Source organism: Columba livia, chromosome 9 (genome assembly GCF_036013475.1).
Source record: "Columba livia isolate bColLiv1 breed racing homer chromosome 9, bColLiv1.pat.W.v2, whole genome shotgun sequence".
Lineage (NCBI taxonomy): Eukaryota > Metazoa > Chordata > Aves > Columbiformes > Columbidae > Columba > Columba livia.
In genome coordinates this window covers 10151231-10175459 of record NC_088610.1, presented here as the reverse complement: position 1 = coordinate 10175459, position 24229 = coordinate 10151231, and the positions used below count along the sequence as shown (strand labels likewise).

General features: G+C 39.5%; 1 protein-coding gene across 3 annotated transcripts in view; it reads left to right on the top strand.

Moving 5' to 3' along the window:
- Positions 1–22389, top strand: part of USP13 (ubiquitin specific peptidase 13) — a 54113-nt gene extending 31724 nt beyond the window's left edge. The window contains exons 9-21 of one of the 3 annotated variants that reach the window (XM_065072921.1): positions 1206–1277; positions 1544–1637; positions 6191–6316; positions 7576–7729; positions 9302–9476; positions 11163–11251; positions 11618–11740; positions 13447–13473; positions 14205–14348; positions 15294–15460; positions 15956–16118; positions 17727–17811; positions 18463–22389. In XM_065072921.1, coding sequence (XP_064928993.1) covers positions 1206–1277; positions 1544–1637; positions 6191–6316; positions 7576–7729; positions 9302–9476; positions 11163–11251; positions 11618–11740; positions 13447–13473; positions 14205–14348; positions 15294–15460; positions 15956–16118; positions 17727–17811; positions 18463–18556 — 1513 coding nt within the window. In that variant the 3' untranslated portion in view covers positions 18557–22389. The other 2 variants (XM_065072923.1, XM_065072924.1) reach the window with 2 other exon arrangements.
- Positions 22390–24229: the final 1840 nt, after the last annotated feature.

Here is a 24229-nt window from a genome sequence, read left to right as displayed (position 1 = left end):
TATTGATCCATGCTAGTGAAAAGCAATGTGTCTTTTGCATGCAGGTCTGGATAAGAAGAGGGAAACTATCAGAGGCATTTCTAAATTAAAATTCTTATTTAAAAAAAAAAATCTCATTTCATGAAAAGGGTAGTGTGAACATGTTCTTCCGCTGAATAATTAAGAGAGTAAAAGGAAAAATCACAACAGAAGAATATGAAATATTCCTGACTGATCAAAACTGAACACATCAGTCCAAGGAAAGAAGCCTTTTTATAAAGGGCAGTCTACGGTTTGCAATAAAATTCAGAGTCCTCTTTCATCCCACAGCAGTAATAATGTGTGTGCTGAAAGTAAGGCTTTTAGATTTTGGAAAGCTTCCCAGGTTTTCATGTAGCAATGGCCTTCTGGAGAAGAAGAGGGAGAAAACTTAACGTTTGTTCACTTTGTTAGCCAAATGGATACAGTCTGTAGATTCATTATGTGCCAGCTTTTCTACCTCCATTTTCAAAAAGTATCAAAATGGACTTTATTAAGGGAAATTGTTTTCAGCAGCATGGTCCTTGGAGTCACTTGGAGCACTCAGTATCAACAAAGTAGTGGAGATCTTTGATGGAAGAAGCACCAGGCAGAAATTAGATGTGTTCTTTCAACAAGGCCATATCTACCTAGCCTGTTCTTCTTGGGCTCAAGTGAAACAGTGTTCAGATAGTGCACTACTAAATGTTTCACTTTCCAACAAACTGTCTAGAACAATGTATTCCTCAGTGTTCTTTCCTCTGAAGAAACTCAATAAAAACCATTATTTTTTATATGTTTTGGTCCTGATAGAAAACTGGAATTTATTTGGCAATGTTCGTTAGGAGTCAAAAGTGCATTGGTTCTCAACCCAGCTCCGTGGTTTTGAGCAACACCATTCTGCAACTGTTTCAAGATCAAGGAACAGAATTTAAATTCTAGATGAATGACAGCTCCATATCCTTTATAGCTAGAAGCTTCTAAGCAAAACATACGTGTCTATTTCCTAATTTCTTTACTGTTATTTTTCCATGATAGAAATGTTTGCCAGGGATAGATTAAGTCATTGCTATGATACAAAATTTGACTCATTAGCACAGAGGAAGTCTGCTGATGTGTCACTGGTGAGGGCTGAGGATCTGTTAGGATATCCTTGTGTAAATCTAGCTGCAATATTTGAATGCTTCTGCTTTGTTCTTGTTACCCAGGTATGTGGGAAACCTTCCACGAATATTTGATTACTCTCCGCTTGATCCAACGCAAGATTTCAACACTCAGATGTAAGTGACACTTCTCAATGTTTTACTTGGTCAAATTAAATAGAATTGAAATAATCTAATGGTACGGCAAAAAAATCCACTTCTGCATGGTCTTGAAAGTGAGATTTTGCGCAAGGTAGAACGGGAAGATTTACCTGCTTAATTGCATGTAGTGATGTTTCATCAGGTGATCAAAGAAAGTCAATTTCTTTTTTGCTTGGAATAAAAATCTATGCTTTTCTGTTTTTCTCACATTTGTTTCCACCCTGTCACTTTCTTCCCCACAGGGCTAAATTGGGACACGGCCTCCTTTCAGGCCAGTACTCTAAGCCACCCGTGAAATCCGAGCTTATTGAGCAGGTGATGAAAGAAGAACACAAGGTATTTGACTGAGTTTTAGCAGCCTGGTAACTAGATAAAAGTGATATCCTGAGAAAAGGGAACAGGTGCTGGGCATTAAAGAACACGTGTGGATCCAGCATGGGATGCTTAGCAAGGTGGAATGTGCAGGGTTCTAGTCAGGAATATATTAGTCAGGGGCTATTTGTGCAAAGCATTAAAGCAAACGTTGGTTCAGCTAATAAAGTGTTCTCCTGCTCCAGTGATGAGTACAAAAGTGCATAGAACTTGCAACTTATGTTTGTCTTATCTGAGGAACAAAAAATGTTACCTAGAGAGACCTGAGTATTTGGAAGCAAACTTCTAAACCCTCTTCAAGTTTCAGAAAGAATATAAAGAACTAAAGAGTTGTTTCCAGGAAGTGTCTGACAATATTCCACCAGATTTCAGGAGGAGATGTCTAGGTAATGCAAGATTGAGTGGTGCTGGAGGCTTTCGTGTAATGAAGGAGGTGCCGTGCATGGCCATGTCTGCTGGGGCTTTATTCAAGTATCTCATGGTAGAGAAATCATGCAGAAGCATGTCTGTGCCAGTGGAATCCATCCTGGAAATGCAGCAGTATGTGTAGTTTGGGATATAAATTGAAACTCCTAATTGCTGAACAACCTGGGCAGAACAATATGTATATCCTGACTTACAATAACTCAGAATAGAAGACTTTGGAATCTGCTTTCTCAGAACAGGCAGCTTCAGAACAAAGGTATACTGAGGGGCACGTGCTGCATAGCTACCATGCTACACACAAAGGAGAGAGGAATTGGAGGATGAAATAACCTTTTTTTCCCCATGTTTATATAATATGGCATTTCATTTCTCTGTCATAGTGAGTATTACCAGTGGGAGACTGTACTTTGCTTTTTACTATAATTTGTGGTAATTTTGTAGCAACAGAGATTTTTAGCTCACATTTTCTACCTAGTGTCTAGTTTCGAGAACTCCAGTATTGTTGGTTCTATAGTCTTCATATTGCCTTTGTGTTGTTCTTCTGCAACATGAAAGTTGCTTTGTTTCTCTTACATTGCAAAATTCATTATGGCATGTGTTTGCATTGGAACATCCATAGACCTGTGTCTTCATCTGTCTGTGATTTTTCCTCCTCCAGCAATGCATACATCCACTCTCACAGTCGTCAGGAAACCTCTTCGTATTCTTTGCCCAACAGTCTTGGTTTTAACAGTAAGGATGATTTTTGACAAATGTCTGAGTGATCTATTTGTATTAACAAGGTTTATGGGCACTACCTGATTCACTTGGTTTATCTTTTTACCTGCTCTTGCTTGCTTTTGTGAAGAAGAAAAGGTGTCAGTAGCTTAGTGGTGAGATGGGAAAGTTCTTTTTTTTTTGTTCTAAGTTGGCGTAAGTTTCCATCAGCCTTTGGAGAGTGAGATTAGTTTAGATTTCGCCATTCTGCTCAATCTCTGCTGCTTTTGGAATTGGCCTTGTTTTCCCTAGAGTCATCCAATCAACAGTTGTCTTAAGCAAAATGTTAGTTACAGAGATAATGTTGTCTACCCAAGCTAATCCATTATTTTAGGATTGTTTTGCTATTTAAAACATCTACCTCGAAATGTCTTGTTTCAAGTGATGCTGGGAAAACTAGACTTAGCATATATTTGTGTACCTGCCAGCCTCTGTTGTTGGAATCCCAAGCAGCATGTGGAGTCAAACCACCGGCTCCACAGATCGGATAGTTAGAAATGAAAGATCAACTAATAACCAATACTGAAAATACTACCTGTAGAAAGGAACTGTCTTTATGATGAAAGAACCTCTGATACTGACTTGTAGTTTCATACACAGCAGAAGTCATGCACACTTCTGTCACAGAATGGTGATAGTGTCCATGGAAAGAGGTATTTTCCTCTACCTTCATCTATTGGTTATTGATATAGGGATTTCTCCTTCTGAAATCAGAATGCTAAGATGATTTTGGACAAAGATAGAATATCTGGTACAGAGTAGTTTGCATGATCTGAAAGTCCCGTGTCTCCTGAGTAATTGCTTTGTACAGTAGCTATTAATTGTTTTGGAACAACAAATGAGTCCTGATTGTTTCCTTTAAATGAGTTAAAACCTTATCAGTGCATCACTGTGACTAAGGAATAGTGGAATAGATTTCAACAGACTGCTCACATTAAATTATCTGTACTGACTGACCTGCTTTCCTAAAAACATAAAGGATATGAATGAAAAGTCATGTGCTGGGACTTAAACCCTTTGAAAACAGCTACACATCCATGTTTAGCCCAGCAGCCACTACTAGCAATGAGATGTTGAGAACGTTTTAGTGACAGGTGACATCACGTAGTAGTAGCTGTCCAGTGGCATTTAATGATAAATATGCCATTCCTAAGTTCTGTTTAACAAAGTTGTAGTTACATGCATCAGATGACTTCTTTAGCAAACAATTTGTAGCATGTATTAGGATTTCAAATAGCTCTTAATTTTTTTTGTTCTGTGTTGTATTGAAGATTTATTTAGAAAACAAAAAAGGCAGGTATAGATCTTTTATCCATTCCCTCACTCTGGGCATACAAAAAAGGGTGCCTTTTTTTTTTGGTGTCTTCCCCTTCTGACAATAACAGTGGTATACATACAGATAGTCATCCAGAGAGTTTTACTGACACTTATAATAAATAGAATTGCATAGAATTTTATACCTTCAGCATTTTCAAGTACTTCTGCATTGTGTCTATAAAATAAATTATTCATTTTATTTTTATTCATTTACTTTTTTATTCCTCTCCTACACGCAAGTAGGTTCTTTAGCTTTCTGGGTCTTTGGAATTCATCCAAAGTTTTGGGGAGTTGTTGCCTGTAAAAGCATTCGTAAGAGGTCTGCAATGGTCCAGCACAGTCTATTTTTAGCTAAACTGTTTTGCAACTGTTGATAGGGAAAGTATGCCAGGTATTCTATAAATATTTGTGGTACTGTGGAGCTAAAATTTTTCACCTCAGGCATTGAGTCTGGAAATGGCAGCAGTGTTCTTGGACCCGCTTTAACATTGAGAAACAGGCTGGAAGTCTAAAGGGCTGTCAGCTAGAACTTGATTTTCTGTTTAGAGCTTTGCCATTTCTTCTGTTATTTTTCTTGCCCTTGAGATGGAAAGGGTTTAGGGGGCAAGATCCAGTCCTCTTCTGTAGACTGTCACACGTGGCATGTTTCGTTTCTCCCTGCTCAAATGGCTGAGTAAAAAATGTATAGGTGGGAACAAGGCTTAATTCCAAATTCATTGCTATGGACATCAGGGCAAATGTGCCACCTTGCCATGTTCTTGCTTCTGACATAGAAAGAAGCCTGGTATGTAGTGATTTGAGCTGGTTTATGCATTTCTCTCCTCAGTCCTATCTCTGTTGAAAGGCAGCTGAGGACACTGAAGTGATACATGATTCAGAAACCCCTAGAACATCTCCTTGCTCAAGCAATGCTGAGACTCTGTCTCTTTACATGAGCCTCTAAAGAGCATCTGAGCCTAATGTGGTTGCTGGTGTGCCACCAGAAGTTGAAAAAAGGATTAAAATTGAGAATCTGCTTCTGATTGCAATGGGTCTAGGAATACCTTACCCCGGTGAAACCAAGAGTAAAGTTTTGTTCTTTTAGAGTGTTTTACACACCTTCCATTTCATGCTGCTTTTTCTGGTTTTATATTGGTATGATAGTCCAAGTGTAGTAAAGAATAGGATTGACTGAGTATTTAACATCTGACATACCCTAAAGGCTACGCTTTCACTTGGATTGTCTTGAAAATCAGTTAGTCTCATGGAGAATGAAGGCAAATATGAGTAAAAAAATCTGAGCCTTTCAAAAGTGTTGTTTAAAAGGGATAATAGCTAGTGTTGTCTTGAGGATGCAGCTTGGAGTGATTGGAGAAGCTTCTTAAAGCGGTATAGGGGGTGAGAAAGTCAAAACTAGGTCTTTCTTGGAAGCTAGAGATTTTCTGCCTTAGGGTAGTTTCATACTGATGTAACTGAATGGCCAGAGGAAGTATGTTCTGGTCCTTCAACATCACCGACACCTGCAAATTGCAAATTCATGTTTATTCTTAACAACCCATCTGGGAATGCCCACTGCACACATGTTGGTTGTTCTGTGCTTGATTCTGTAGGGATCTCTGGAAAGGTGTTGTCCTGCATAAAGCTGCTAGCTGATATACCAAAGTGCTTCAATGCCCACACGCTTTTAGGTGGAAAAGGGTTCTGAAAGGAATGTCAAATGTTGGAAAACAGTGTAGGCTTTCAGAAAACTACTAACTTTTAGTAAACCTTCAGCAATCTCTTTCTAACTTGAAAATGCCATGGAAAAATCAGATACAGTGAACGCTGTAAAACATTTTTTAAAAACATCAAATAATGTTTCAGGGCCCTTTCCATTTTTATTAAAATGGAAAACCAAGTTAAACTGAAACTATCATTTCTCCAGTGGCAGAAATAGGCCATAGATGTTTGTAGTGGAGTGACTTCGGGATATTTTGTCCAGGAATTAAGAAAAATCCTCCTTTAAAAGTTTTTTCTTTCTTTTTTTTTTTTTTTTTTAGCCTCAACAGAATGGAATATCTCCCCAAATGTTTAAGGCTTTCATAAGTAAAGGACACCCAGAATTTTCCTCTAATAGACAACAAGACGCTCGGGAATTTTTCCTACACCTTATAAATCTAGTAGAGGTGAGAAAATCTGAATTACTGCTTCTTTTCCCTGGTTGTGGTAGACAATGCTGTTATGAGTGGCTCATTTTTTGTTATACTCTTTTTAGCCTTGGATATATGGAAAATGGCACCAATTTAAATTAATTTTGGTTTAGAAACGTTTTTTTCTTTAATTCTTCATGCTCTTTACTTCAGGCTCTTGCATGACCACACATGGAGCCAGTGCTGCTGATATCAACTGCAACTTTTAAATTGCTGTTCATTTTGTGATTACATGCTCTCCATTTTTGTACCATATTGAAGTCTGTCTTGGAATATTAATGAATTGAGTATTGTGATTATTATTATTATTCCAAATTTATATAATCACTGGGAGCAAACTAATTACCATGTCCAATTCTTTTACAAATCCCAGCTGTACATCATTGAATCCTTGTGGGAGGAAGGACTCCCCTGCTGCAAGCAAAGTGACTATTTGCGGTTGAATATTTCTGTATAAAATGTTAGTTCCACTGAGCTCCTGCTCAATACTGTGTGTAAAAGAATCAGTACTGTGAATTTTAATGCTGTCTTTCTGAAGAGGAAGTTTACAAATACATGCAGGTTTGATTTAAAGCATTTCTTCTTCAACCTTCCTCCCTCTTTTTCCCATTTTCCCCAAGAATTAAGGGTGTTTATTCATGTGTTACAGTTCAGATGAAGTTATTCACATTTGCATGCATAATGTTCCACATCCCAAAATGCATGTATTGATTACAGGGTGGTTAGAAGACATTTTTCTCGTTTGTTTTGATTTTTTTTTCCTGATAACAGACATTAACCTGAACAATGAAGAGGAAATATGTTATTTGTATGACATTGCCATCTGGATAATGAACTACAAGTGCCTTGTTCTGTTTCAGTGCAGATTTGGAGTGGCAGGAGCAATTCTATTTGCTGACAAGATGCTCCATGTTATTTACCTGAGCTTTCTATCTTTATTGTAACCTGCCGCCTTCCTACCTTCTTCTGTTTACCTTGACTCAGTCAGATTCATTAGGTACATACTCTGCCAGTTACTACGTGTGGAAAGATACTGCTGTGTGTGCAGACATTGTGGACTTCAGCGGGATTCTCTGTGGGTGCAAGAGTTCTGCATGTAATAAAATACAAGCTAAGCTGTCAGATACGGGTGCAAGATTGGTGTCTGTGCTTGCTGTAAACAACCAGTAGCCTTTGGGTTTTCTGGCCATTTTAATGATCGTCACTTAAATGATTTGATCTAATATTCCTTTCAGAGGAACCCTGTAGGTTCAGAAAACCCTAGCGATGTTTTCCGGTTCCTGGTGGAAGAACGCACACAATGCTGCCAGTCCAGAAAGGTCCGCTACACAGAGAGGGTGGACTATATCATGCAGTTACCTGTTGCCATGGAGGCAGCAACGAACAAAGGTAAAGAAAGAAACTGGTCCATTGACTGTCCTTCCGGTGACTCTCTCAACCCCGAGGGAAATAAGTTCTCACCCCCATGTCGTCTCTTTATATGAATAGAATGGTTCAAGGCCGTGTGGTGAATCAAACCAATGACCTGATTAGGGGAAAGTTACTTGGTTTGGTTTTCTTTGAAGGAGATTTTAAATACACATCAGTTTGTGGCTTTACTGTCCCCGATTTTATTTTTAGGGAAGAAGGATTCTACCTGCATACTCTTGGCAAGTTTTCAGACAGATTTTTTTCTCGGACTGTGGGACCACCATTAAGTGTCACCACTCAGGAATGTATCCCCAAGAATGGTAGCAGTTTGTATGATAAAGATGTTCAGAGATTTGTGATTTTAAATCTTAACATGAATTTGACCCAGTGATATGCCACAGCACTTGTAGTACAATGTAATTACCCTTGGGTTTTGTGCGTGTGTGCCCAGCGATCTACATTAGGATTGGATATCCTTTGTCCTGCACAGTAAACCAGTATATAAAATCTTCTTAACCCTAAAAAATGAACTGAACGTAGTAGCTAATGAATATTTTGTAAAAATATTTTGCAAACACACACACACAAAATAAATAATAACAATTTAAAAAATCAGATTTGTGTTTGGTAGCAGCAGATTTTTAAAGGAGAAAATGACTGAGGAGGCTAGAAGATTTGTAATCAGGAGGGAGGTACTGGCAGATCTTGATTGCCCCTGCAGTAAGTGGTGAAGGGTCTTGTCGACTGAGATAATAAATGTTTGTTTGAGGTGGAAGTGAAGGACGTACCACTGGAACACTAGAGGGGGGGATATGCCTCTGGTTTCCTTCATAATCTCAATTTTTTTTTTAAAGCCAGAAGGAGCTACTCTGATTATTTGATCAGATATTTTGAAATAGCACAAGACAGAGAATTCTACCTACTGCTTTTGACCTAGCCCACAATTCCTAAAACTGGGTGATATATTTTAAAAAAAAAGACTATTTTGATTTGAAAATTTAAGTTTTGGAGACATTTGCATTCTATGTCCGTCATTTTCAGACATGATCCTACTGCTTATAAAAGCGTTATTTCCAGGTAATGACTTGAGAGGTAAAATTAGTTTATGAATTTACCATCCAGTGCTGCTAAGCTTGCCAGTGTCAGGACTTTTTCTAGATCACACTTAATCCTGTCCAGTCAGAAAGGCAGATGGCACAGATAGACAGCAATAATTTTCCAAGTCAGATTGAGCTGATGAAGCAGGTATTTGGTGTTACTATTAACACAGGAGTCTGTCTGTCATGGCAAGGTTTTAGTTACCTGTTGCTCAGTATTTCCCGTTCTGTGTTTTTTCACCATGAACAGAAACGTTCAAAAAAGAGATATGGTTGTAAGCGTAGGTCCTGACCCCAAAGCAGACAAAAAAATTTGATGTCTAGTTAGAGCCATGTAAAAGTTTTATTGTTAAGTAGGTTTTTGCATTTCTAAAACTTTCAAAAATAAGACTGATGGGGACATCATAACCAGGACAATGTTCATTTAGCTTCTAGCATAATGTATATTTCTCAGATGAATTAATCGCCTATGAATTGAAGAGACGAGAAGCAGAGGCTGCAAGGAGACCTCCACCAGAGCTTGTCCGTGCCAAGATCCCGTTTAGTGCCTGTCTACAGGCCTTTTCTGAACCCAGCAACGTAGAGGATTTCTGGAGCAGTGCCCTTCAAGCAAAATCTGCAGGAGTTAAGTAAGTGTGTGCCTGGCTGCCCGTTAAAAACCAAATGGTAGTGATCTGCACTTATCTTGCTACCTGGACATGATGAGAAGGTTGTGTTTCTTGTGAGAAAGTTCTTTAGATGGATGGAAATTTTAGCCTTTGTGAAGTGCTATGCTGTGTTATTTATGCTATTTTGTGTTATTTATTTTTTGTGTTTGGATTTCAACCCATCACCTTTATATGCTACAGTGTTTGGTTGCATATGTTAAGTTTGCTGTCATTTATATGCAGCCATGGTACAAGATGGACATATAAAAGAAGCAACCCATCTTGTGTGATTATAGTCAGGTAGATAAAAGAAACAAGAACATCTTGGGCTTAAAAAAGCATTAAGAAAAAATAGGACAGCAGGTAGAGATCAGTGCAGTTTTTAGGGGCAGTATTTCTTGCTGAGAACACAGTTGCATATCTGGTTCCATTTTTATGTCAGCAGTAAGAAGTGGTTGAAAACTGGGCTCTGCAGCTGGTTTGCTGGGGCTAGGTACCTTCTATTTTTAGACCACTTAGCATATCAATGAGTCATTGCTGTCTTAGCACACTTTCACTGACATTATGTTGAAAATTGGGAGACAAGTGCGTATGGTGGAGAAAAATGCAGCAGAAATCTAAAGATTTTTTTGTATTAACTGTGGACATATTGGAAGAACATTCTAGTCTTTAAATAGATCCAGGGTTAATTTGTAATTTACCTGTTATTCATCTGCTAGGTCTTTAAAAGCATTGAAAGATGAAGAATAATTTGCTACTTAAAATTCAAAAGTTTCGTGCTGCGGCTGATAAAGTTACTGAAATTGCAAGGTGGTGCTAACAAGAATTTAGAAAGTAGTTATTTATAGTACAGTAGGACAGTCTTATATTTATGATGCATTTACTGTATTTTACCCAGTTAGGTGAATTAGAAGAAAGGATGGAAAATAAAGGGAAGGATACAGGAAATTAAATGAGGGAAAAACAGGATCATAGAGAAGGAGAATGGTGGTGCATATAATATTACGTTGTGTTCAAGATTAAATCTGTTTTTTGCACTAAGTGGGCAAATATCAGGGATCCCCTTAAACTCAAGAGTCCTTCTCTGTTTTGATAAATATTGCAGTAGCTCAATAAGAATATAATGTACTTTTTAACATAGCACTTCCGTGTGAAAAGCTACAAATTACAGGAGGTTTTTATCCGTGCTTAATGAAATGCTTTATAGGTGGACTAATACCTTGTGGACAACGCTACTGTTACTAGAAAGAGAATGAAAAAAATGCAGATTTAATTGTAACTTCATTCTGTCTGAGCTGTGTTTTAAGCCCATGCCCTGAAGTTTTAGTCAATATGTCATTAAAAATTTGTTTCCTGACAGTGAACTTCAGAACAACTTGAGTAAGCAAGTTTAATATTACTTGTAGTTGTTTTCTATAATCTTCCTACATGTTGAATTGTCTGCAAGTGTTTGTGCTGACAGTCAGGATATGAATGCATAGAAAGCTGTTGCCATACTTCTCACCTATAATCATAAACGTTTTTGTGAAATTTGTGTACACATAATCCATTACTAGTCACCTCACTCAGGGCTAAAGTTACTCATGTCCGTGTGCTGAGGTACTGAAATCTGTGCTGCATGTGATTTGTTGCCTTGTTTCGCTGAATTGTATTTCTTGTGCTTCCCAGGACTTCTCGTTTTGTTTCATTTCCTGAGTACTTAGTGGTGCAGATAAAGAAATTTACCTTTGGCCTTGATTGGATACCCAAAAAGCTTGGTATGTGCCATTTATATTTACCTTTTTCTCATTCTATCCAAGATAATCTATAAGGTGTACACACGCTTTGGTCTGTAATGAGGACCTAGCTTGAGTCTCAAGTTCATACTGTGAAGATCCTAATTGAATCTTGTTTTATGACAAATTAAACCAGTTCATGAGGTCTGTGGAGTTAAAATACAGTTCCATGTAGACTGACCTCCTGGTTAAATGGTGCTTTAGTGTTCTGAATTTCTCAAGTAACTGTTTTCAGGAGGATTTTCCTGTCTGTGTTTGTAGCTTGAGTCCCTTCTCTGAAGGGGTAGGTTGTACCATGCAGTGATTTTGCTGGATTCATGAGCTCAGCCTGTTTCTCTGCTTCTGTAGATGTTTCTATCGACATGCCAGATTTCCTAGATATCAGCCACCTTCGGGCCAGGGGTCTCCAGCCAGGAGAAGAGGAACTTCCAGACATTGCTCCTCCCATTGTCATTCCCGATGACCCAAAAGGTATTTACTGACTTCTCTCCTGATTCTCTCCTGTCTCCCTTTTCCCTTTAGCACATACTGATTCTCCTTAATCTTCACCTTTTGGCACTATGGAAAAAAACAAAACAAAACAGAGTTGTGCTTCTGTAATTGAAGATTGTTACAACACCCCAGTTTTTCTGCTTTGATGTTTTCAGGATTTGTGATTGATGCTGTTGCTTGGGACTCTCTCCAAATAATTAGTATTTCTATGAAATTGCTGTGCCCAAAGATAGACAGCATACTTTGTGAAACAGATTTAATTTGCTTTACTGACTATAGTCTTGTAACTACCCTGTTGTGTGGTGGTTTCCTCTTTTGCAATAGTACAGTGCTGCTCAGTGGAGCAGCTTCTGCTACCTTCTGATCTCTACATCTTTACCAGTAGAGTTGTTCCATGCCTTCCATCTGCATGGATGATTATCCTTACTTAAGGATGAAGTCTTTGTGCTCATCTTTATTGAACATTGATTGGTATGTAGGACTGAAGTGGATAGATGTGTGTGTGAAGAGCTTGACATCTATAGATATCAGCTATACTGAGGGACCATCTTCTGTCTGTTCATTGCCGTGACTCCCTTTCAGTAAAGTTGCTGTGTACTTCCCAGGGCCTGGTACAAAGGACTTGGTCTCAGACCCCTGCACTGAGTCTCATGATAGGTGTCAGAAGTAGAGTGAAGCATTAATCCACTCCTTTCCTGTATTTCATATGAGGTGTTACTAAACTGCTGTTATCTTTTGAGCACTCTTACACTAAATCTTGTCTAAAACCTGTTAGCCCGGGTGATACTGTAGCTAAATCAATCTCTTGATTCTTATATACTCCCTTGTATACAGTATATCATACATTCTGGTCAGAAGGAATTTCAAAATCTGTCAATTACTATGATTATTTCCTGCAGGATTTTATTGTCAGAGTTCTGAGCAGATGGTTCAGTTGTAGAGTTTCCTTGGATAACTTCAAATACTTTGGCTGAAGGTGGAACAATAAACATAGCGTGTATGCAGAATTGATTCACTCACTGTACAACCATACTTAATACACAAAGAACTGTGATTTAAGAAAAAAAGCTTTCCGGGCATAAATTAAGATTCAAAATATTATTTATTTTTAAATTACAAGAGTTGTTAGGTTGCAATAGGCCCTGGCAGGTGTGCATGCATACATAGTGCACTTCTCTGCATGTAAGTGAGCTGTATAGCCCATTAAAAAAGGCTTTGTCTCAAGGTGCTGATGTGTGTCAGAGCAAAGGCTATGGCAAAATGCAGTTCTCTAGAGGTGTTAATTTTGTCCCTTATCTGTAGCTTCCTCACCAAGGCCTATTCTTTTTTTATGCTCTTGCATAAAAATCTGACCTGGTTTTAGTGTAAGTGCATGGGTAACAGTACCTTATATAGAAATAAAACATATTCTTGCTTAAGTTGGTTTCAGTCAGATATCAGCTGTATTTCCTACTGGTTTATAGTACCAGTGGCACTTTTCTCTGAGTTAGGGAAATTACTGGGCAGAAGCATCCCTGGTCTAATTATTGGTAAAAATATCAGGAGTGTAAGAATGAACCTGCCTTGCCTGTATGAGCTCAAATGTTTCTATGACTTTAAAAATATGGAATTGTTTTTCCCATATGAATCTACTTAGCTTTCATGTAAGTCATTTGCCATGTTTTTTTTCCTGTCTCAATTTTCAGACCGTATGATGAACCATTTCATGGAGTGTACGTATCTCATTTTTCAAAGACTGGTATTTCATCTGCTTAAGGAATCGTCATGGTTTTGCTCAGCTAATGGCTTCTTTGTCGTCATAGGGATGCATGGAGTATTGCTCTGCATGCTTCTAAATAATAGCTGACTTTTCCACTTGTTCAGCACTTACTTGCATGTGTGCAGGACTCTTTAAGAGTCTGCAGTAGCACCAGTGTAGACAGAATATGAGCTGCTCCTCTATCTGCTGCTCATCAGCAGGACCTTGCAGTTCTGTGGGTCAGAGCTGTTTGATTCCGGCTCCCTCTGTACTCTGAAGCTGTTGGTCCCTGTTGTTCAGAGATGAAGTTCAAGTGGAGATTGATAAACTCAGCAGCTCTTGTTTATCTCACCTGCAAGATCCTGCCTTAGAGGTGATTGTTTTTGGCTGCCCTCTCTAGCTAGCTCTAACTTCTTCACCCCTTGAAATGCAGTTGCGAATTTCTACAGTAAATAAAGCCCTGTAGGAATTCATCAAGGTTTAAGGATCTATTTAGATTACTAACACAAAAGATTACCAGTAGGTCTATAACAGATGCTCTACTACTTTGTAAAAGGCTGTTTTCTAATGGGTGTGGGTTTACTGCGGTACTAAAACAAGTCCAAGAGATATGTACTGTGATATGTGGCACCATGAATAACAGTAGGAAATATTATACAGTGGATGAAATTAGACTTTTTTATTTTAGAAGGTCCTTTCTTGTAGCTCTAGATATTGATGAGTCTTCGGTTATGCAACTGGCAGAAATGGGGTTTCCTTTGGAAGCGTGTCGGAAAGCTGTGTACTATACAGGCAACCTGGGTGCTGAAGTCGCTTTCAACTGGATCATTGCACACATGGAAGAACCAGGTCAGTGACTGGAAGATGTAAGTTAAACTCAACCCCTGGTTGTGTATTTTGGCAGTCAGTAGAAATTTTGTAATGTGTGACAGAGAAACCCCGTTCCCTACCCCAGGGCACCTGGAGGTGTGTGAATTTTCCTAAGCTGCTCCTGTGATATGCAGATCTTGATCGTTACTTGGCATCCTCTGCCTAGAAGAAGGCACAAATCTAAGCTACATCAGAAATAAACTCTTCTGTCCTCAGTGATGGTGTGGGCCAGCTCTCTCTGTTTTCCACCCTTTGGCTAAGTCTGTGCAGCTGAGGGGGGAGCTGACTTGTGATCAAGTGTAAGTGCAAAGAATCCTGTGGTCCAGTTGCTTTTCTTCCATATCAGCCAGCTCCAGCTACAGCTGTCCACTTGGGCTGCTAGATGTTCTCCACTTCTTGTGTTTCATCCACGCAAAGTTTGGACCTACGATTCAGTACCGAGTACACCTAAGCACTCCCTTGCCAGGAACCTCCAAATCTGGTTGAGTTCACACTTCATTGTGGGCTTTTGTGTTGCTCATGTAAATGGAGAATGAATTTCACTCGGGTTTAACTGATATATTTCAGCTGTGGCATCAGTTCATTTTATATCTATACGTGTATCAGCCGGGTTGTCTACTATTCTGGTGTCATCATTGCTTCCATATCAGACGTTGCCACTTTCCTGCAGTTGTTTCACTTCTGTGAAGTGCCAGGTTGTTCCAGCCTGCTCAGTATGAGTTTGTCCACCTAGATGTTTTGTAATGTGCATGTTCATCTTGTTGTTTTTAAGGCCTTCCACACATCGAAGTCCCAGATGGGCCAGTGAAATGAATTTATGTTGATTTCAGGACTGCTTTTGAGGTCCTGTTTGTTTGTGTTTGTTGTTGACTTTCTAGGTCAGTGGGGTAAAAGAACAAACTGATGAATGTTTGTTTGTTCCAGACTTTGCTGAGCCATTGGTCTTACCTGCATTTGGAGAAGTTGCTTCCAGTGGAGCAGCTGCATTTGGAGCTGTTGGGCTAGATAACCAACCTCCTGAAGAGATGGTTGCAATTATCATTTCCATGGGCTTCCAAAGGAATCTAGCAATTCAAGCGCTGAAAGCAACAGTGAGTTCCATGAGTTACTGGTAGCACTTGGGTTTTATTTCAGCTTATGTGCTTGGTACATGTGCACACTCGAATGCCTTTGAAACATGCATTTAAAAATGCAGTTAGTGGATGATGCACATAGAACTATTCTGGCAGAGTGTGGGATGTCTGACTTCTCTGGGTTGGAGTGGGGAAGGTGGTTCGTGTGTTTCACTTGAATGTTAAAATGTGGAGGAGAGTGAGGAAAACTTAGCTGCTTTTGCCATCTGTTGAGAAACAACCTGGATTCCTAAAGAGTATGTATCTTCAAGATGTGAACCCAGGGGACATGGGGATTAATTGTGGGAGGATTTATTTTCCATGTCAAATCCTGTTCTCTATAGAGGTAGAGTACGTACCTTACAAGATCAAAGTGCTGTCAAACATGATCCCCTTGCTCTGTTCAAAGACTGAATGGTAGCACGATGCTAGAGAATGTATTAAAGGCTGCTCTTTTGCTTGTTTGATTCTCAGAACAATAACTTGGAGCGTGCACTGGAATGGATATTCAGCCATCCTGAACTTGAGGAAGAAAATGAGCCTGCTTTGGACATGATGAATATGGAGAACAGTGCTAATGCCAATATCCTTGCAGAGACAGGGTTGGAGGGACCCAGGATCAAAGATGGGTCTGGAAGTAAGTTCTCCTTCAGCTTAAAATTGGCTATCATGCTGTTGTGTCACACCTACACCATTCACAGAGCTCCTTTCTGTTTTGAAAGTAGTTATCATGGGTGTTTGAACATGATCCAGACAATTTACTTCCAGTCTTGCTTCTGTCGCTGAGACCAGTGCTGTGGGGCTGTTAAGTTCTGTGGGCTCTATTGCTCAGGAAACTTTCACTGGACTCACTGGATAACTGAAGTCCAAGTTTCTTGTTGCCAGAACATCTAAGTCTCTCCTGGCCTAGCTTTACTTTTTGTTTTGTTGCTGTAAGATAAAAAAGACAAAGAAAAGCTAGAGTGTTTAAATCTTCAGAGGCTGAGTATCCTTAAGAAAATGCTGCTGTTACAGACCCCCTGAGTTTCTGTCCTCCTCTGGTCTGATGGGAGATTGGAATAAACCCTTCAGCCAAGTTTCTTATTCTAGATATGGCAGGTATAGTTGGTATCCTGCAAGTACTTCTTTGCTATTTACTTTTTTTTTTCCCTTTGGAATCCTCAGTCATACTACTGTTAAAAAAGCCACAAGATGGGGCTGATGTACAGCAGTCAAAGTTGTGAAGTAGGCAAACAACATGTTGTAAGTGTAAAAGCATTAGAGTACAAAAGCTCAGTGGTGGTTCTAACATAAGGTTATCTCATAATGTTTTTTGAAGGGTCTTTAGTGACCAGTTCTAGTAACTGTAGTATGTTCTAAACTTGTATCTCTGATCTTGACTAAAAAAAAAAAATTAAGAGCCAATTTGATTTTTGTATATGTCGTTGCTGTTATTATATAAGAACATTCATTTATTTGTTTTTAACATTATAAAGACCAATCTTAAGTCTCTTGGAGACATGGGAATCATTGATTATCATTAGGTCAAAAAAAAGATTTGGAGTAATTATTTTTTGTGGTACTTAGCCTTTATAGACTGAGACCATTTACTGAGTGCCTGAAATCCTGATAACCAACATGATACTGTAAAATGGCTCCAGAAAGCCTTCTCCACCAAAATCCAGGCCCCTGTCCTTATGCAATATCCTGAAAGAAGGTACCCTTTTACTTTTGGTGGTAATCTGGGTGAATGGCATGAATGGGTGGGGAGCAAGAACCAATGCTGAGTTCTCCAGAGACTTTAAGCACAAAATTTGTCCCTGTATTAAAGGAAGTGGTTTCTTTTCTGTCCTCTCTTTTATGGGCTGCTGAAATTTAAACTTCTGGTTTTTGTGTTCATGCTTATAAACTTAGCTAATTTGTGTGCAGATTGAGCTCCGTATCTGGCACTTTCTGTGGTGCTCTGTGAACTGGGAATGAATCTGCTGTTTTCTCTTTCCTAGTAGAGGCTGTGATCACAGCCCTGCTGTATGTGCACAGATCTGTGTGGGTTTGGTTTGGATTGGTTTGAGGTTTGACAGTGAATCTGACCACTAGCTAAAGCAAGAATATGCTGCAGTCTTAACAGAAACTGTAGTTGGGGATGCAAAGTCTGAGTTAGGTGTGCTTAGCTACTTCTCCACTGTTAGAAATAAAACTTCCCCTGGAGTCAGATTGCAGCATTAGCGACGAAAGACTTTCAGTGTTATTTATATTTTTTAAACAGGATATGAGCTGTTTGGCTTCATCAGCCACATGGGAACATCCACAATGAGTGGCCACTATGTTTGTCACCTCAAAAAAGAAGGAAGGTGAGTGGAATTGGGAGAGACACACAAGGATAAGCAAATGTTTTCTTTGAAGCATGCACCTTTACAGAGCAGGTTGTGTGTTCTTGGCAGACAAAACATGCATGTAATTACCATGTGTACATTTCCCATGAAATAAATGAAGATTGTTACAGATGGTAGATGCGATGAGTCAGTACTGATTCCTCTGAGGTCTTTACTGAAATGTACCATCGACTCTACTGTGCTTGCTGTTCCAAGTCTCTGTTCATTTTGGGGCGTGAGTTCTGTATCTGGCTCTGTTTATCTGAGCTTCCCCCAACTTCCTTTCATTCCCCATCAACAGAAACCCATCAAACTGGGCTGATATTAGTATTGCTAGTTTGGTGTTGCTGATCTCAGCTGTGATTTTGGGATGTTCCTAGTATTTGGCATTGGGAATCACTGGTTTTCCTTTATCTGAACAGTAACTACCTATTCATCTGAATGTCCCTCTTCTTTTCGGTTCCTCACTCTGCCAGTACACCTACTTCAGCTGCTTCTTTAATCTTTTATTTTGTTGCAATGCCTAATTTTAGATTTTAAGCTCTTTAAAGTTTGGGTCTTAGAAGCCCCTGATAAACTTGTGATGATTTTTATACACATGGAATGTAATCAGTCTTGTTTTCATTTCAGATGGATGATCTACAATGACCTTAGAGTCTGTGCCTCAGAACGACCTCCCAAAGACCTGGGCTACATTTATTTTTACCACAGGATACCAAGTTAGGCCTTAAATCTGTTACCTGGCCTTAAGAAGCCATATGCCTTTTTAACCTGCCCAAAAAAGCGTACAATAAAAATTTAAAACCAATGAAAGACCCCCAACCCTTGGACTGCCAAAAAGCAAAGGAAAACAAGGGATATTTATAGTTTATTTAAAAACAGTCATTTGATGCCGCCTTAAATATTAGTGGGAAAATTTCTATTGGGTGATGTATAGTACATTGTTTTCAATTTATACACCTTAAAGGACACCTTAAGACCATGCAGATTAATGGTGGAGTTTGCAGCTACTATATGGAAAAAACACGAGTTTCAGAGATGAACAAAACCAGCCCAGTTCAGCCCAGCTCCTGCTTGTTTTGTCCAGGCATCTGTTGAAGACAACAAAGAAATATTTGCATCTTTGGTAACTGGGAGACAGTATTTTCAGCCGGAGTCCAGACCACTTAGAGAAATCATATCACATATTAAGTTGGAGGGAGGGTTGTGTGAGTGTTCTTCAAATCAGAATGTCTTTTTGAGAGATCATTTTCAGTACTGTGAGACAAGTTAACTAAAGTGATAGCTGTTGGAATTCAGTTTTACAGTATTTTGGTTTGCCTTTTGGATGCATAAACTTAGGAATCTAAGGGAGATGGAAGCAATGTCCTGTCAGTGCCCTGTACATTTTCTGCCAAAGACAAACAGTAGATTTTATTTTTGCAGACATAGGTTTCTTCATCTCTTGAATGTTTGTTTTGCAAGTTCTTCCAACAGATTCAGGATTACAGATGGCTAAAAGAAGCAGACTTTCTGACTATAAACTTAAATGCATACCCTTAGCAAAGGCAAGGCTATTATTTTATTTTATTTCTTATGAAAGAGGTAAAGAAGGTGTTAATGTCCCATTACACTTATTTCAGGGAAATATGCATCTAGAGCATTCACATTCCAGCTGAAATCAACTCCCTGACAAAGTGCTCATAGTGCAATTCTGCTTTCTGCCAAAGGTTACTTAAATATTTAATGCTATTCGTGAGTGGGGGAAATTGCTTAGTAAAATAGCCAATTTATTGATTTACACCTCTCTCCTCCCTCCCGAAAAGAAAAATAATAGAACACCTTGAAATGATGCTTTGGCTTTTTTAAGACTTGCAAACACACCAATAATTTGATCCCTTCAACAGGCACCTTCTAAAGAGGGGGTTTTATATCCCTGCCAGGTATGAAGGGGTGGGTAGGTAGGGGCTGACCTTTCCTGTCTTTTTTTGGGGGGGTGTTATTTCAGTTTTTGTCATAGGCAAGAATACATGTGTTTTTTTAAATTGTGTTTGAAAACACTAATTCTAGAAAAAATATGATGGTGAGTGCACTAAACCTTTCATGATTCCAGAAAAACCCTGAAGGTTCCGTGTTGGCCACTGCTTAGAGACTGTTGCTGGAGTTGCCTCTTATAAACTCACTGAGCCCTCAAAATAAATTGGAACAGTCAAAAAGAAAAAAAGTTCTCTGTAAGAAGAGTGCAAGAGAGGCAGGGAGGTGTAATTAGATTTTTCTCTGCAGTCAGTGCCTGCAAGTTTAATAGCAAAATTCAGGCAGCTACACACTGTAGAAGAGAACCCAAATTAAAAATCTGGTTATGAGCAGGCCACTTTATTTTTTCCAGTGCTTGGAGGAACATGGTTCCCCCTCTGTAGTCATATGGCTTCATGCAGAGCCAAAACCCACTTTTTTAAACCAGTTTTTGATCTTAAAAGATTATGAGAGAAATTCTAGTGCAATAATTCTGTAGAGAGTAAATGGTTCCTAACTGTGGGGAAAGCTTCCTGCACTTAGTGCTCTTATTGACACAAAAGAACAACGTCCTACAACATTAGTAAGTGGCTCCTGTGAGATACAGGATGCTAGTAATTGTTTTCCTTCTAGGTTTTGAGTATTTGTGTGTTTCACCAGAAAATGACAGATTTGAAAATGGGATCAGCAAATTGTGCAGTGATACATCTTCTATTTAATATGAAAGAACAAAACTTCTGTATATCTATGTTTGTGCTCTTTCATTCTGGTAGTAGAAAAAGGACAAAAGCACTCTCTCTTTTCTTTTTATTTTAGATTTTTTTTAAATGCCCAGATATATTCCAAGGAAGTTCAACACAACAGCTTCCCTCTTGCCATGTGAACTTAAAGGGCTACTTATAAACAAGATCTGATGGCTGCTACCTTTTTATTTTGAAACCTCGGGTAAATAAAGGCCAACAGCATTGTTCCCATGTTCATTATTAAACTGGAAACATGGCTGGTCTTGTAGGAGTAGGGATGGAGCTTGGACTCTTAACAAACCATTTGTCTGGTACCTCCTAAACCTGGAGTAGCTGTGGGACTGATTGATCTCTGTTAACAGGAGGAGCATTTAGAAAGCTGGCGGGTGCTAAACTGGAGATGGTGAATGCCAGGGGAGAGCCATTCCCTGGCTGCCATAGGTGAACTCTAGCAGCTCGGCTTCTGAAATTCTTTTCAGTTCATCACTCTTGTGTGCTGCCTCCTAGACTATCAAGTGGGTCAGAAGCGCAAGGAGCAATTTAGGGGAAAGGCTTATGGATCTTCTAAAATTTAGCACTTGAAAACATATTAAAATTCTTCTTGAGGAATTATTAGCTCCCAAAATAGTGGCTTCCCTTCCTTTTTTGAAATGGCCACTTAAGTCACCTCATTTTTGCGGTAGGATGTGTGAAGTACATCATGAGTCTGGAGGCGCAGGATGTAAACTCCTGACTCTTCAGCTTAAAGTGAGGGTGAGGAGTTTGGGTTTTTTGTTTGTTTTTTAAGCACAATCAGACTGTACTGAAAAAGCAACTAATTTATCAGGCTTTGCTTGCTAAAATTTGTATGCACTTAATTGCGTTGGGTCAGGCCTCAGTGCACAGCCTGGGCAGTGGCTGATGAGGAAACTCCATGTGCCTGGGTACTGTAAGAGCTGTTTTGGGGCTGGGTGTGCTGAGAGCTGCTTGACAAAAAGGAATAGAGGAAGAAAAATCACTGTGAGCTGTTTGAGACAATCTAACCTGAGAATTACGGCAAGCCAGGACTCGGCAACAAATAATGCTTTTATTTCTCAGACTCATTTTTATTTTTTCATATGGTACATTGAGGTTAGGAGAGTGGAGGGAAGAAAAACTCAGCAACTTCTCCTTGTCATCCTTTTTCCCCTCTCATTCTTAGCAGCATGCTGGATCTGGTAGAGCCTTTGTTTTGAGTCATAATCTCCAGTCTCCAAAACACATGTAGACACAAACTCCGAAATAATGTCTTCAAAGCTATGGTCTAAAAAGTAGCCTATATGTTTCTGGGCTGCTATCACTTCTAATTCTGCTGGGTTCAGTAACATTAATTCTGACTCTCTTTGGTGTAACTGAAGCCAGAGTCAGTCCATTTTCTTTGATTCAGGCAGCCTCCCCTGGGTCATAGTGCACATTCTGAATACAGATGCAACCACAGCTCATTAAGTTGTTGTAGAAGCATCTCCAATTCATTCCTTTTGTTCTCCATCCTGACAACAGCCTCTTTTATCTCTGATGTTTTCATACACTGGAAGACTATGCAAAATATGTAACTGGACATAACTTTTTATTCTCTTCCCATCATCCTTCCTACCTTAATGGCTGAGATCAGTTTTTCATTTCTATTCACTCCTCAGTGGTTTTACTGTTGTATCCTGGAAGTGTCTGTACTGGTTTACTTTGCACCATTCGGAGTTGTTTGCTTGAAGCACTGTTAACATTTTGGAAAGTATTTGTCTGAGATGAGAAAGGTTGTGAATGACATTGTTGCAACTGTTTTAAATTAAAAAGAAATATTCTCACATCTTGTGACTGTGTGGATTCTTGCTTCCTTCTTTTCTGTCTGAACTGAAGAGGAATACACTGAGTATATTTTGATACTGCCTTTTTTCTTACTTTTTGTGGTGTTTGGTGTTCTAATTAGAAAACCTGCATAGAGAACAAAGAGGTTTGTGAGTGTCTTGATTTCTCGTGATTCCTGGCACTTGAAAATCCCCAGGCTCTGAGTGGATATAAACATGGCAAAAATAGAAAACAGGATTTAAACTAAGATTGACTTTTTGTTTTTTAGCATTGAAGCTAGTTGATGTTCTTTGAACACAAGAGTTGGCAATATTCATGTTGAACAGTGTTGCTATTTCACCTCCAAATTCCTGCTTTATGTGGTCTGTAATTCCTCATATTCATTTAGAAATTTGACCTCCTGTTCAGTAAAGAAGTCTTTTTTCCTCACGTGTAAGGGATTTACATAGCAGTGTGGCCATTTGGATTCTTTGGTAGATGCAAGAACAGACCAAAAAAGAAGATTGTGGGATGGCATCCCTTTTGTATTTTTATAGGGTCATGGGACTGGGAACTGGAGGAGAGGCAAGAGGTAAACCTACCGGTCTGAGCATGACATCTCCTGACATGGAAGCAGAGGCCATGTGAAATGTTGAATGATACAAAAGGTGAAGGTGGTTCAGCTCCTGGAGTCCAAATTGAATGATCTGTTTTGGTTTCTATCACAGATGGCATTTGTGCCCTTGGCAAGTCATGCTGCACTCTGTTCACACCACTTGTAGGAACTGTAAAAGGTGGGAGAATGTGGCTTCTTGTACAAGCTACAGGGCCCTGTTCAGACTTCATGCAAGAATTTCTTGTGTAAGATTTGTGCCCGCTAACTTCTGTGGGCTGCTTGTGGAGGCAGTATTGATAACTGACAAGTCAACGCCACCCCTGGGCTCTGTTCCCCGCGCTAAAATGGGAGGTAACACCCCTCTGTCCCTCAGGTGTGCTACAGGTATAACATGAATAAGGGAGTCACAGCCGTGGTGAAAGACAAATGCCATAAAAATATTGAAGATGGATAGTGCATGGCTGACAGCTGGGGTTGAGTAGGTGATCATATTTTCAGACTTCTTTACCAGTAACCTTTGTGGTGATTTTTTTTGAACAGTTTTGTATGTAGGATCTGGCACTAATGCTTTTCTCCCAGCCACTCCCGTTGTTTGGCTACAGGACTGCAGGGCTGTGTTCCTGGTCCGTGTTTCCTACAGAGCACATTACTAATGGGCATTCCTGCTTCTTCTTTGTTGGTACATCTGAGAAGCAAGAACTAAACTAACCTTAACATCTCCTGGCAAAACGTGCCAGGGTGAAGAGCACACACTAATTGCTCCCTAAGGTTTAATGTGAGCTTAGTGTCTGATCCCTTTTCTTTTTTAGTAGAAGGTTCTGGTTGAAGCCATGGCCAGCCAATGTTCTTCTGACAGAACTTTCCTTCTATGGGCAAACTGTGGCTGTATATTCTGGGTCTTTTTCTGGAGCCACCCACATGTCCATTAAGAGTGTCAGCCTTCAGATCCATGCCAATGCTGTCCTGCTTTGTCAGTCACCCTCTCCTCTAACTGTCACAGCCCCCTTGCTGGCTGTCATCTCTTCTGTCCACAGCAGGGTACAGGAATTTTATGTCCCTCTCATGTCTTTACTTATGCTAATGTCCCATAACAGATGCATAAAGATGTCATTTCTACTCTGTCAGCTCTTTCACCTCATCACATGAAAGCCAAAACTGAAAAACGCCTCCAGTCAACTCCCACTCTGGTTTATGTGTTAGGGAACAGGCTGCCTCAGGACACCTGGGGCGAAGAAACTTCCCTAAT